The sequence below is a fragment of the Ptiloglossa arizonensis genome, chromosome 14, assembly GCF_051014685.1.
Source record: "Ptiloglossa arizonensis isolate GNS036 chromosome 14, iyPtiAriz1_principal, whole genome shotgun sequence".
NCBI lineage: Eukaryota > Metazoa > Arthropoda > Insecta > Hymenoptera > Colletidae > Ptiloglossa > Ptiloglossa arizonensis.
In genome coordinates, this window is record NC_135061.1 from 7,635,196 (window position 1) to 7,650,380 (window position 15,185).

The window sequence follows — 15,185 nt, forward strand, 5'->3', positions numbered from 1 at the left end:
GCGCGCGCACACACGTGGATGTTTATTTTTAACGAATCAACGAAGCAAAGAAAAAAGCTTCTTTCGGTTCATTCCTAAATATCCATTCAACGAAAGAACGCGGCGCGACACGAAGGGACCGAATTGATTCAGCCAATATTCATTGTAACGTTTTATTTGATTTTTGTTCATATTCATTGTCTGTTCGTACAGATCGTAACACATCGCGTAATACAATTTTTGTAGAAGAATTCTTTCCTCCTTTCGCGCGTTCGACATTAAAGAAAACTACTAAAAATAGACTCGATAAAATCAACTGTCCAAGTACTCGTTCATTTTTACATCGTCGCTGGTGTTGGCTAGAACGCGCGTTTCGGAGACGAGGATCCGTTTCTCTGGGAAACGCGCAGTAGAAAAACCAGGATAAACCTACACGTTTTCTAATTGTCGAATGTATCCACTACGACGCGAACGTTAATCATCGCTTTTCACGTTTTATTCGTCGAAGGATCCACGAAGAAGCGGGGTTCCCGCTGTACCATCGTATCGCATCCGTAACACGCTTAAAACGTTTCCCGCGATCGCAGCGGTGCTCGACAACGCACAGTGTATAGAAGTTTGTAAATTTTGATTTTTCACCGCGAGACCCGCTTCTTTGCGTCGGTAACCTTCGACATTGATTCTGTTACCCTTTGGCCGAATTTAAAGTCGAATGTAACTATATCGTCTACCGTCGAAAAGATGGAGTTTCTTCGATAAAAAGAAATTAGGCAGGCATCGGCAGTCCGATGGTAGTAGTCCATGTTTGGCCAATCGGGAGACACGGTACACGGTGAATTTCCTGCGCAAACGAAGTAAAATCTTTTACGGATCTACGCGGGCATATTTTGAATCGGCACCGGAGCTGAGGTATCTCCTCCTCTTGTCGGGTGGCGTGTTATCAAACGATCGTACAAACGCGAACTCATCATCAACGGCAATCGTTACGCGAGTATTACGCTGGAACGCGACACGATCACTTGTGCCTATAGTCGTGGCGAACCGTTACGGCTGTTCTACGGTCACCGCTGTCACCGCTCTCACCGCTCTCACCGCTGTATCGGTGTACCGTTTCTTCCATTTACGTTTGTCGTATTTCACCGATCGTCTCTTCGATCGGAGTCGATGAATCTCCGTACCCGTGCCACGCGTAAAACTACATTCATCCACGCGTATCATATTTGCACGTGCAAATAACATTCGAGGGTGAAACTGTCGCGAGTTCCTCTTCGGAGTGTTTCTCGTCGATGGAGACTGCTTTTCAAAGTCGAGCGGTCTCCATCGACGAGGAACACGTTCGAGAATCGTTCCGAGAACGCACTGGTTTCCCACTGGCGAAGAACACCCTCGAGTGGACACGTGGACAGATCGATTGTTGATAAACGAACGTACGGACATTCGACGATCGATACGGAAGAGGAAGCAACGAAATCGGTCGATTAGCTGCCGAAGAGTTCGAACGGACAGACCTCGAACAGCCGAAACGGTTAACCGCAACACTAGTTGGGAAAAAACATCGCTATCATAGAACTCTCGCTGTGACAATTGGCCTAATATAAACTCTCTACGAATCTCTCTTACACGATAAAGTACAATAAAGTTGCCCTCTGTACGCGTTAACGCGATACACGCGCGTCGCCTATCGCTGTATCGATTACAGACGCCGCTCGATCGTTCGCCCTTCAGCTACTTTCTTTCGTTTTCCTTAAGTTGCGTATTATTGCCAACGGTTTCTCTCTTGGGTATTTTAGGTATCTTTTTCCCCTTAAATAGTTTCCCTTCGCCCATAGTCGTGCAACGAACCGAAGAAACTCTAGTCTTGGAGTCTTTTCAACGAGACTCGCGTCAACAGTTTTCGACGGATCTTCGTTCGGATAAAATTTTTTTGCAAAATCGACGCTACTATTACCGGATCAAGATTTCTCCCTCGTATCGTGTCCGTATCGAAGGTTATTCCGTCCATATCGGCAACCAGCAACCAGAACGCAAAGATGCAAGCGTTACGAATGGTTCGTCGAAGAAGTATAATACATCGGAGCCCTATTTTTTTTTCGAATCGAGGACTCGATTCGATCGACACGTTGAACGCCATAGCGGTGACTGGTGACCGGAGCTCCAAACTTACTTTTCTCTGGGACGTTCGCTCGCTACGAACCAGTCCTAACGTAACCTATCGATTAACGTTACCGTCGCTGGTAATCCTACGAAACAAGTACACCGACGAATTCTTCGATATTTCTGCTTCTCGTGTTCGAACAAACGTCGAAGAAATTCTTAACCATCGTCTTGCCACTCGTGGGTCCTTTCAGGCCCAGATACTCTTACATCGCTAATTTATACCGTCGATACGAGTTTCTTTAGATACGAAACAAGTTACGAGAAAATAATGGAATTTTTATTCGAGATACTCGCGCAAGGTGTAATTACGGGTTTGTTTGGACCCAGGTGTGGCCTTTTTCGTTCGAGCTGCTAGTATCGCGATATCGGTGCATCATTGATCCCTGTTCAAGTCGGCAGACCGGACTAGGTGGCCGTTAGACGTCGTAACGTTTAATACAGACACAAATAACATCCGGAAACCTAGACTATAACCAGGTCGCAAGGAATCGGTCGTTATAGATTACTTTCTCGCTCCCCGGAACACTCTAGATACGAGCAACGGTTTTAAGCCTCGTGCATACTTGTTGCGGAGTTTCGCGGTGCAAAGTTATCGATGCGTTTGCATCGAACGCGAGACAAATCGGTAAAGAGAGACGTTGTTCGCGCGGAATTCGTGCGACGGTAGAATAGGAACGCGTCGGTCCTTTCTCGATCGTAGGTCGATCACGTGTATTTCTTTGGATCGGGTGACTATGACTCGGGTCTCGAGCATAGATCGCGCACGAAGCTCTCGCTCCAAGTGCGTACGCCGCTTAAGGGATATACCGCGTTCCCTCGTCGTTCGTCGACGGTTAGATGCACGGCTGTACTCGACGCAGCGCATTGGGAGACCGAGCTAAACATAACGCAGACCTTGCGGGGCCAGTTGCTCGCGGTCGAGTTACAGTAATAGTAGCGAACACAACGGCCGTGAACGTCTCAAGACTTCAACGTTGACACCGGTCTATTAAACCTATTCGTTTCCTCGCTTTGTCTTCGAATCGCTGCCCACCTACGTATACCGCATCTCGCCAAAATATCCACCTGCAGCGCCCGCGTTACTCGAAACAATGCACGTACACACCTACACGATAAAATTGACTTTACGATGGCAGAAAACACTCGTTCTAACTCTCTCTCTCTCTCTTACACGCTGGCTCTCTTTCTCTCTTTGCGATCCCTCGGCCGCTCGCTCGACATTGCTTTTTCACATTCTTAGTTTCCATCCTTCTCTTTGGATTCGAGAAAGTCTCGCGAATGCAACGAAATGATTCGGAATTGTTCGGAACACACGAGGATTCTCTCGACGTTCTTCCGTTCCAGCTTTGGGACTTTCTCTTTCCGCATTCTGTGGGATTCCAGCCAAGGTTTCGTCGGAGAATTCTCGTTTTTGGAACTCCACGAATACGCAGGCCTGTTTAACTCTTTGCGGTTCAATTCTTTTCGTCCAAGTATTCCAAATTTCGCGAACGCTCGTCAAAGTGCAAAGAGTTACGTTGCCTTTGGAAATCTCCGCACGCGATAATTCCCGATTCGGAGCGTCAATTTTTGCAAACTCGACGCTAGATTTACGCGGCGAGAGTCATTGATCTTTAAATGACTTCGGTTCGAGGTAGAATTCGCTACCCGCGGCCCGCTTTCGAGTGCTTCGAGTGCTTCGAGTCCCAGTGTTGTCGCTCGAAATCGGGAAGCAAAGCGGTTCCGTGAGATCTTCGTCTTTAGCCACCGGAATGAAACGCAAGGCCTCGAAGACGTCAAGGAGGACGTAAGAAAAATAAAAAAGGAAGAGAAACGAAATTGAATACGAGAGAAAGAGAATTCTATGCGATGTGTATAGATAATTATAAATAAAATAAAGTACTCGTAGATGTGACCGTGTACGGTCTGCTCGGTGGCTAAAACTCGAACCCCTTCGAAAGAGAGGAAACATCGGAGCGGTCGTCCCAACGTCACGGAGAATCGTCGCCGCTAACCTGCACGATGCCTTCCTCTTCGTGAAACGTCGACAATGTTCAACTTGTTATAGATGAAACTGATGTAACAGGTAATAATTGACAGTCTACATTACACGCTAATTAGCAGCGACGTTGAGTCAACTTCATCGTCCGGAGTCGTCGAATTCCCGACTCTTGGACAGAGGGGCGTCCTCGAGGATGAAGTTCAAGCAAGGACGCCAATTAAAATGTACTAATTACTACTGATATGTGCGCGATGTTCTCCCCGGATACAAGAAATTCGGCTCGTCGAGTTCCTTGGTCGCGTTCCGTGGAACGCGCCGCTGGAACTTGGAGCGATCATCCTCGGCGGAGTTCGTCTAAAAGTGGCGTAACGAGCTCGTCCGAATAGCGAAGAACTTGGAGACTTTCTCGATCGTTTGCACGCGAGAAGAATACTTTGAATCGACGAACGAACTGCTCGGAATATCGTTCCGCTCGATCTTGAGAACACGGTGCGCCCTTTCCGTTGACCAGCGTGGCCCGAGAAATCATCGAACTCCGTGTGCAAGAAACCGGGGAAGCTGGTACCGGAACACCCGTTACTCCCAGCCACGATGGCTTCGTTCCCCCGTTCGTCGCGCACGAGCTTCGGCTTATTCTTTCGGCCACGCAGCCGACTGTGACTGTGACTGTGACTGTGACTGTGACCCTTTTCTTTCCGATCGTTGAAAAAGAAAATGTTCCCGGCAGTGCGTAAATTAGGTCAAGTCGAACGAGGACGAACGTTTCGAGCGCAAGGAACAAGCGGAGGAACCGAACAACGGAAATATACGGAAACGAGAAAGATTTTCGTTCGATCGCAAGTTCATCCTATTACTCGATCCGGTGCTCGTTCCGTTCTCGTATCGCACTCTTTAGTCCCTTCTTCTCGGCTGCTCTCCCTCTACTTTTATATCGCGACTCTTTCTAATATCGTCGTCGTGCTCGTCGTGCTCGTCGTGCTCGTCGTGCTCGTCGTGCTCGTCGTCGTCGTCGTCGTCGTCGTCGTCGTCGTCGTCGTCGTCGTCGTCGTCGTCGTCGTTGTGAAAAAATTGCTTTTGATTTTTGGTTGCTCGAGTTGGCACGCGAGCGACGCTGTCTTTTCAACGATTCTCCTTTATCGTACATCGAGCGACATTCAAATTAATTACACCGAAAGACAAACTATCACCGGTTCGTCCGTTATTAATTCCATAGAGGATTATTTTATCCAGCGTCGCTCGCAGCACCAAAGGGTTGAAAAAGGGGGCGGTTGGGCAGAGGGTGAACAGTTCGAAAGAGGTCCGATCGCGGATTAGTCTCGTTATCGTTAATCGTATACTCGTGATATTCGAATCATTTTCCTTTTAAATCGCATTTCGCGCGTACAACGTTACGTGTACTACGCTTATACGTATACGTTTTCTCTCACTGTCGCTGTTGCTTCGTAGCCCTTCAACTGGACAATCCGTCTTCGGTGGAAACTCGTCTCGGTACGCGAAACAACGAAAATCGAATGTTTCGCGTAAAAAATTCCGAATCCCCTCAAGGCCACCGATAAACCGCTCCGAGCGATCGGTAAATTTCAATCCGAGCGTAGAACGAATCGAACACCGCGAAAAACTTCTTCGACTCTTTTTATCGGAATAACGCTCGGGTGTACGCGAATACGAATAAAGCCGAGAAAGTTGAACCGGTGAGCCCGCTCCGCGTTGGCCAGTAAAAGGGCCGCGACGTCTCAAACGGCGATTAGGGTAACGTGGCGAAGGGTCGATAGTTGTGTAAGTAGCCGATCGATCAATCGAGTCTCTCGAGCCGCGTCTCGAGCGAGAGAAGAGGAATCAACGAATCGATTCGTGAAACGCTACGCATCTACGGTAATCACGGAGTCGGTAACGAGACACGCACCGCACTCGAGAGTGCACTGCTTTCGTCGTTTACCTGTATCGTATTGTACTATGATTTAAAACTATCTTCGTCGCGGAACGGACACCCGTTTCCGCGTTCCTCGATTTAGGCTATCTTCGCGTACGCGATTCTCGCCCGCCAGCCCGGAGTGGAACGAACTCTTTCCTCGCGGAGAGAGCGGTGAAATAAATTGGCGGGCGGGGGACGAAAGCGAAAGAAGCGTTTCCGCGTTGTCTCTCGGTAGCCGCTAAAATTAGCGCAGCACGCTTTCGTAGAACGGTCGCGTTTGATTTTCCTCGTTCGGCCAGTTTCGTCGTTTAGTTTTGTACCTGGGTACGAGAGGTAGGGGGCGGTAGGGGGACGGTGCTGGGTAGAGTGTTCCGAACAGGATCCGAAAACGATGACTAGTTCGAATCGACCGGAGGAACGGGTTCTTCTCGGTACTGCCCGGTGGTGATCAACTGCGAAATAAACTATCTCCGCGGAGTAGGTATTTGTTTGCGAAGCAGAGTTGAAAAATAGGTCTCTGTAAAAAAAATGAACGATAAAGGTTGCGCGGTTACCGTTCCGAAAAAAGGAAACGTTCGGGCGAAAGTGGTGGGCGTTGAGTGGGGAGGGGGTCGGAGCGTGAAGATTGCGCGATCAATGAAACAATAGCAACGTAGCCGCTACGCTCTCGAGTCTTCCTATCGATTAGTATTATTAGTCCGCGATAACTCGATATGACAGGTTACTAAGTTTGGCCGCTTCTAGGTTTTCTTAGGTATAACTTTTCTACCGCCGCTATACGTACGCTACCCTCCCGGGATTGTTGTTCGTTCAAGATGCGTCGCAAACACGTAACCCGGGCTCTTCTTCTTTTTTTTTTTTTTTTTTATAAAACGTTAAAACGGCTTATCCTAATTGTCCGGCAAACGAAGCAACGGTACTTTTCTCCCCGAAACGAAACGGTAGGTTAAACGGTGAGGGTGTCCAGCCTCGATTCCAAGTGATCGGAGGAGACGCGCACGCGGGAATTGATCTACTTGGACTCTACGAATTAGAAAACGCGCGTGAACGTTCGATTCGAGTAACGACTGGGCTCGCGGTTCATCTTGAACGAATCCCGAGAGCGGCGAGATCAAAAGTGTATTCGAAATCCTTCGTCCCATCGGGATCGAGAGTCGTCCGGGTTTTTGGAATACGTTATCGATCACTCTGAACTCTACGTTGTTCCTACTCGACAGAAGACTACTTTTCTTCTCTGAGGAGAGCCTCCTCGGCCTCCTTTCTCCTCGCTTTTGCCTCCTTCTTGGCTCTCTTCTTCTCCTCCTTGGCCAGTTTTTTTGCCTCCTTCTGTCTGGTCTTCTCCGCTTTCTCCTCCTCCTTCTGACGAGCCTTCTCCGCCTTCTCGCGCTCCTTCTCTCTTTCCTTCTCCTTCTTCGATTTCTGTACCTCTTGGACAACCGACAACTTTGGCGTCGATTGAGGTCTCTTGGTCGACGTCCTCGCTAACGCCGCGGATGTCGAGGTGGCCCCGCTGGTCGAGCCCCTAGGACTCGGCGATGTCTCTAGTTGAGTTACGATTTTTTGAGCACATCTGCGGAGCAAAAATTGCGAATATACGTTGCAAAAGGATGGAGCAACGATTTGCCAGTGGAACGGTGTAAATGTTTCGGTCGGTTAGGTCTGGAGTAGGTGTAGTTAGGTACGTTGGGTCTAAGTAGCCTAGATATAGTATGCCAGGTTTCGGTTAATTGTACCGAGCACTGGATTAGATATGTACGCCAGTTCTGGCCAGATAGGTCGGATACGTTAGGTGTGGATTAGATTCGGATTTGGTATTTCGGGCCGGGTCGGATACGTTGGACCGGGATTGGCTCGTTGGATGTCGGTTGCGGGTTATGCTAATGTTACGTTCGCTTTGTGCGTTCTGGGTCCATAATGGAGAATATCCTGGTATATTTCCCCGTAACGGTCCTCCGAATATGTATCGTTCTCCGAGTACGTAGATATAAAAACGTTGGCCCATTACCGTATCCTGGTGGAGGCCTTTCCCGCACGATAATCCCTTTGGAACTCCTTGATCGGTGGCAATCTACGTTCCCGGTTTTCCCTCATTACCTCCTCCTCCTCGGTTACTTGCTGAACGGGATCCTGGTACTCCTGAAGCGCGTTCATAAAGTACACACGGTTAGTCGATTCGATATACGGTAATTACCGGTTTTCGAGGGACAAAATTGGGATCGTCGGTTCCCTCGACGGAAGGAGCCGGCCGAAACGTTCGTTCACGCGTCGCGACCATTGTCACTCGAAAATCCCGATTACCGTACAACGATTGTCAAGCGTTCCTTCTCCATACCAAACGGACCTGAATCCTCATTTTCATCGACTGGGTCTGCGAACGTCTCAAGGTCGTGCCGGAAGGTTGCCTCACCCTTGTAGGTTTCCCAAGGTTGGAACTTCCCGTGCTACTCGCAGAAGACGAACTCGAAGAAGATACGAAAGACACTCCTGCCCCGACAAAGACGAACCAACGTCGGACAGATACTTTTTCGTGTTCGTGTTCGTGTTCGTGTTCGCGTTCGTGTTCTTTCTAGAGATTGTCTAGCTACGCACCGGAAATAGAGGACGAGCCACTGGCCATGGAGTACAAGGACGCAGAGGCTGGTACGTTTCCGGGAACCCATCTTCCACCTGGACCGGACACCCCTACGGAGACTCCGGTGCCCATGTTGTACTCGGACGCACTCTGAGGTAGCACCCAGGACTTCCCTGACATCGAGTACTGCGGAAAAGAACATCGAATCTTTCGCTCGTCTTCTCGATCGAATTTTCCAAAATTGACACCAAACGGGCCGATGAAATTTCCGGCTATCCGATCATTATCGGATGCCCCGTATGAAAATGTAAATACCACGGATCGAGTGCTTTCGTCGCGGAAGGAGCAAACCCGAGCGAGCCGAACGAATCAATTACGGCTCGTTTCGTGTATACACGGTGGAAATTTCGCGAGATTAATTGCGGAGGAATGCGAAAAGAGCGGGTCGCGTATTCAGCCCGGATGGTATTTATGAATACCGGTGCTTCGAACGGAACGGTCATATAGTACGTCTCTCGTCTCGCGTCTCCCGTCTCGCGTCTCGCGTGGCATTGAAATTCGTTGAAAAGCGACGAGGGCTTCCGAGTCCGCTCCAATTACCCGCAATTTTACGCTAACGGAATCAAATGGACGAGGACCACCGCCACGTTTCCACGGTCTCGGTGTTTCTCGTTCCGAATTTCCAAACGTAAATAAAATACTCGGATACCGAAGGGTAGTCGGATGGCCCAGATCTCGTCTTTCGAGATCCTCGGGAACGAGTCGCGAAAAATTTCCCACCACCGCCCGAAGAGGCTCCAAGAAGTCTCGAGAACCTCTCTCGACGAGAGAGAGAGACAAACTCGCGTAATTATCCACGCCACTTACGTCCCGTGGGATCAGGGTTTGCTTCAGACGCAGGATCTTCGCTCTGCATATGACACACCTCAGCGGTAGAAGCCTCTGCGAGACAGCCATCTGTATCGTCTTCACGAAGCAGCGTCTGCGGCACACCGAGAACAAAGATACGACCAACATCCCGAAGACTAAAGTATCGTTAACGACCGCTATCCCCGTTTTCAAGATACACGCCAAAGTACCGGAGTCTGCGCAAACGTTCGTCCTCTTGTTTCGCGAACGCGAACCTTTAGGTACGTATAGTATCTCCGAGACGCAGGATCAAACACGGTACGAATATTTTACACGTTTTACCTGCAGACCACTCGGTGTCCACACGGTGCCGTTTGCATCGTAGCTCTCGCGTTCACGCAGATCACGCACTGTAAGAACAAAGGGAACGATCATTGTAGCACCCTACGCTCAAGAGGATTTACTACCTTAACTAACTCGATAATACCAACTGACATTTCGGATTCGTTCATCGGAAGGTTCCAGTAACGCGACTACCGAAACCTCGAAGGTAAAACCACCCGATATACCTTATTTCGGAGTTTCCGATTGGTTAGGCAGAAGTTTTCGGGAGTTAAATGAACGCAGCTTTAACGCGTGTTAATCGTTTATATTGTGCTTCACCGATCTTCCACCGGATATACTATATTCGTAAACTGAGATGGGCAACTGTCGCACAACGCGCTTTAGAGCGTTCGCTAGTGCCGGTACTCGATGCTAAAACGCGCAGTAACGTGCGCGTTGATACACGAGGTTGGACAGTTTGAATATTTTCCTCGATTCTTCGGAACTCGAAAATTAAGCGTACGTTTATTCTTTGCACGTTGTACAATTCACATCGCCGGATAACGTGGTTCGGGTTACGGTACATCGATCGTCCAAGTTTAACGACTATAGGAGTACACGTATTCCTTTTTAACCATTTTAAACTTGTTACACGTCCCGCGTGGAGACATTTTCTTTTCTTTCTTCGAGGAAAGCACCTCTCGAAAAAACTCGAAAAAACTCGAAAAAACTCGAAAAAACTCGAAAACGGATTGGCTGCTGCGTAAATAATCGTTCGTGTTCCTTCTAGTTCAAAATAAAAAAACATTCACGCTCGCTAATTTTTTTGCCAAAGGATTTATTTCGTTACTTAAACGTTAACAAACTACAAGCAAGAACTCGTTTGGATTACATTATCGGCTTCGATACTGCACAATTGAGCGTCCGTTTATCCCATCTTCTGAACTTGGCCTAAACAAAAATTTATCATCGCGTTCAATTCGAATGTTATCCAGAGCGGAGTGCCGATGAATCGTGTTCACCTGTTCCCAACGGTGGCATTGCCATAGTTTCCATATCGCGTGGGTTCGTATCGTCGCGTCCGTGTCTCTTGTCATCGTCCGATCCGGCTAAAGAATTTTGAACGAATCTTCTCATCCTCGAACCCGAAGTTGTCATCGAGGCACTCGCTGTGCTGGAAAGTTCGGCTACGGCAGGCGGAGGCCCACAGGGAACTCCATTCGGAGGAGGACCGTTCGGGGGAGGACCTCCAGTTGGAGGGGGAGGACAGTCTGGATATTCTTGTGGACTACGTTTTGCGCGGTCGACATCCTTAGGGGGATTCCTTGGAGGATCCGCATCGTTGTGCCCCAACGAAATTCCAGCAACCTCCAATCAATTGTACGAGCACTTTATCCAATCGTGCCCCTTAAATTCTGTTACGCGTACATCGAGCTATCGTAGAAGAAACAAGAATTGGAAATGTTTGGTAATTCGAGCATTTATCATTATTCGGCAACTAATTACATTCGTAAATTAATTTCCCCTTTCCTCTTCTAATTTCGAAACTACGTACGCGGTCCGGTACGAATAGAAACACATTCCAGCGTTAAAGGAAAAACGTACAGACACCGCTACGTTGTCACCGAGAGGGACATTCGTTCCAATGTTGCGCTACAAAATGTATCGTCTTTTACGCAGTGTTGCTTCGACACGTTTCAACGCGATAGGGATCACTGCGCGAGCTGCGATAAATTTTCATTACAATTCCACAAAGTGTCGATACACTGGACTAAACGCGTCGTACTTTCAAACGATCGACTCCGATGTATCGCTTCATTTTATAATTCAGTGGATGTCTAAATATCGGCAAAAACGATCGACCACCTAAACGATATTGCAATATTTACGGAAAAATGTTTTTCCAACGAACGTACACAACGGACGATACTTTTCGAAAGATTTGCTCAAAATAAATGTATATTGTAGAAATTTTGTCTCGTTTTGTTAAAATTCTGTTCAAATTTTGTTTCAGACTCCAGACTCCGGACTCCTGGCAAGATAGTACATTGAACGCCTTTCTCACAGAAATGCAGCTGCGACACACCTCGATAAGACACTCCCCACGAAACAATTACTAGGTATCCAGTAATCAGATTTCACTGACCGTAAACTATGGTCAGAGACGGAGAATACGAATTGCAAACTTCCTGATAAAAATTTTCATACTTTCGACAAATGTTTCTTATTTCTTTACAATGGCTCGATATACGTAAGAATAATCAACCATAGAATTCGGTTGTTCGATTTCCAGTAAGGCCGCGTTCCAACCGAACGTCGTACACCGACAAATCCCAGCGATAAAAAGAAACAAAGGATAAAAAGGATATCCAATTTTGTCAAATCGACATCTTTCTTATTCTTTTGTTTCTTTCGATCGGTCGTTCGGTTTCATTTTTCTGCGCGACGTTTAGTTAGGATGCAACCTAAAGACGCATGGATATCGCAAAGTTGAATAAAAGGAATTAGTCGAGAATAATCAGGAAACAGGAATTTCCTTCGTTGAAAGATTTACTTTGCTTACAGAGAGCACCAATAGGGCGACGACGCCGACGCAGAGGAATAGACGCTTCATGATCCCTGATGTCTCGATACTCGGACACTGTTCTCTCTGATTCCGAATCGAGAGAATAAATAGGGAACGTCGGATGCACCGCGTCATCGCGGGGGGAAAAAAAAACAAATGGAAGGAGAGACGAAAAGCATCGGATAGATGAACGTTGCATGGCATGTTGCACGCGAAAGGAACTCGCTGAAGGGAAAATCATCTCTGTCGTTATCGGCTCCCCCGATTGCCGGCTATTGTTCTCCGCCTGTGATACATTATTTTTCTTCTCGTTTGATTTTTTCATCGCGAACAACAACGGAAACGACGGACGGATTCCGTACACCGATTCGCGTTCAGACGACACGAAATCATTGTTCAATCGGACATATGGAAGAAAATTAGCACTCTTGATCCGGAATTGCGACGCTTATCTCTCATCGGTTTCAATCTTATCGTTCGTCCGATCGCTTGCTTAATTTCAGTTTAATAAGTACGATGATTATCACCGCCGGAAATTTGCTAGGTTGACAATGTTTCAATGGAGGTGTCACGGAGCATTTAAATTACGTAATTTTTCTTCCTCGAATTACGATTGTTGTACATTTCTCGATTTTTAACTCTTCAATTCAGTGGCTCGTGGTACACCAGTTTCTCGGGCCGATCAGAGCCACCACTTCGAGTAACATTTGCTTCTCTTATCGTTTTATTTCATTTTACATCGATCTTACTCGATTATTATCGATGAGAATTAGTTTATATATGTTTTTTGTGGATTTACGTTTCCGTGGAGAAAAAAACTTCGCTACGAGCTCGTAAAAATAATCGCAGTGATTATTTTTCGTCGAGGACAAGTGACAATCCTGGTGGTTCGTCGAAGCCAGATCGGGTCGTTGATGACGCAATCGAGAAGTTTTCCGTGGTTCTGGGCATTTACGAACGTAACGTGCCAGCTTGCTCGAACGTTGTTTGCGCGGATCTCAGCCACCGTAATTGACATAACCGAATTAAGCGTCGACTTAATCGAAATATTAATAGTTCGCCGAGGGTGGACGAACACGTCAGGAGTCGCAGGGCCGACAGCTACCCCGCTTTGTCAGCTCCGTTAATCGATTTTTGCAACCCGTTGAGCGGCCTATTCGCTCGGAAATTGCAACTTTCGCGGACCAATGGCTGTCTTTCGAGCGCCATAGAGGCCTTTCTGTACAGCATCCGGCCAAAGCATCGAAAATTTCACGTGCAGTCACCGTGTTTCGAGTGTCAACGGTATATTAATACACCGTACAGCTTTCTGGGTCAATGTATCTTTCGGTTTTTTTTAAACTGAATTTCTTATGGAAATAATCCCCCGTGTTTAAAATAACACGTATCAGGATTTTACCCCGCGGAAGTCGGGGTAAAGCGGATCGTTAATGTTTGCTTTTACACGTTCGTTCTTCGTGTAAACTTTCTTTTACCGAGGCTTGCGCTCTATATTTCGATCGCCGAAGGCCATTGACAAGGAAACCAACGAAACTTACACCCCACCGTTTAACTATTTTGCCGCTGGGAATCTCGACCGTTCATCCCCGTGTTCGCTGTATTTCCTACGAAAATTTGATACTTTGTACGTTTATTTATTCGTTTGTTCGTAGATTGAATCCTTCGGCGAAGAAGAACGGAGGAAAATTATACAGTAGAAGGCTAAGTAAAGGAGGAGGATTACAAAATTCTCACCAAAGTCGGAGATCCGTTCAACGCTAGAACTACCGACGGAAAGAAAGAAATTTATGAAATCGATCACACGTGTGGAATATAAAAAGTCGTAACGTCTTCGGAAAACATGCTATGGAATTTGAAGAAAATTTCGTTACGAAAGCAGTTGGAATCGGTCATTTTGACTGGTTGGTAAATCTAGCGTTAAAAAGAACTTGGATACAACAATATAAGGGAAGACGAACCTCGTAGCGATACGGTAAGAAAGGAGATGGTTCGTAACGTTACTCGGAGGTTCAAAAGAGGCTTTAAACGGTCAAAATATTGAACGGACGGAGACCCAACCTTTCTGCAACGCCTAGGAACAAAGTATCCGAAAGTCTGATCTTGTTGCAGACTATCGACTTTTCGTCGAACAAAATGTGCGACGCAAAGTCGCCGATATGCACCTAGGCTTACGGAGGTACTCTGGTATTTTAGGGCGAAGATTGAGAACTCTTTCTAATTATTTTTCGACGTTGTACGTATATTATTTCACGTACTACCTTGCGTAATGGAGTTCAATGCGAGATACACAGGGTTGGTCGCGCAATTGAACCGATAAGGGAACTAAAACTTTCAAAAAATTGATACGCTGAACGAGTTACCGTTCAATTTTTCCCTCTACGGTGTTTTCTCTCTTTTGCCGACTTTAAGAAACATCTCGTTCCAATTACGCGATTCACCCTGTACGTTAATTCTTCGAAACAATTTTTACATCTTCTTTTCTTCGAAATCTGCCGAGAAAAAAATCTCTCGTTAAATATATATATATCCGTATTGGTTAGAATTATCCTTTAAAAATCGTCTTTCCTAGAAAGAATTATCCAATCTCGGATATCGGAAAAGGGTTAAGTTCGAATTTGGACGCTCTCGTTGTTAATTCGGTAGGTGATAACGGTTTCGTACAGTTCGCGCAACGATTTCGTTCGACGCGTGTGTCGATCCACCACTTGTCTGTGCAAAATTTATTTCCGCGATTAAAACCGATAGCCAATTATATTTGTAAACGGTTGTGCGAGTTTAAAACGGAACGGTACGTAAAGGGAAAATATGGGAGGAATTAAAACGCAAGTCCCGGTAGACGCGTTAG

At 46.9% G+C, this 15,185-nt stretch overlaps 2 protein-coding genes across 7 annotated transcripts in view; both read right to left on the minus strand.

Moving 5' to 3' along the window:
* Positions 1-138: 138 nt before the first annotated feature.
* The window catches only part of LOC143154360 (uncharacterized), a 109,266-nt gene continuing 94,219 nt past the window's right edge, over positions 139-15,185 (minus strand). For 5 of the 6 annotated variants that reach the window (XM_076326447.1, XM_076326453.1, XM_076326450.1 and 2 more), the window contains 6 exons: positions 9,793-9,860; positions 9,469-9,583; positions 8,619-8,787; positions 8,362-8,513; positions 8,035-8,165; positions 139-7,599 (listed from right to left, as the gene is read on the minus strand). In XM_076326447.1, the coding sequence (XP_076182562.1) occupies positions 7,251-7,599; positions 8,035-8,165; positions 8,362-8,513; positions 8,619-8,787; positions 9,469-9,583; positions 9,793-9,860 (984 nt within the window). In that variant the 3' untranslated portion in view covers positions 139-7,250. The remainder of the gene's footprint in view (positions 7,600-8,034; positions 8,166-8,361; positions 8,514-8,618; positions 8,788-9,468; positions 9,584-9,792; positions 9,861-15,185) is intronic. The other variant, XM_076326454.1, reaches the window with a different exon arrangement.
* LOC143154275 (uncharacterized) lies at positions 10,588-12,490 on the minus strand. Its single transcript, XM_076326235.1, has 3 exons — positions 12,338-12,490; positions 10,797-11,142; positions 10,588-10,725 (listed from the first exon to the last, which is right to left on the minus strand). Exons 1-3 carry the CDS (start codon positions 12,473-12,475, stop codon positions 10,703-10,705), a joined length of 507 nt encoding a protein of 168 aa, XP_076182350.1. The 5' UTR covers positions 12,476-12,490; the 3' UTR covers positions 10,588-10,702.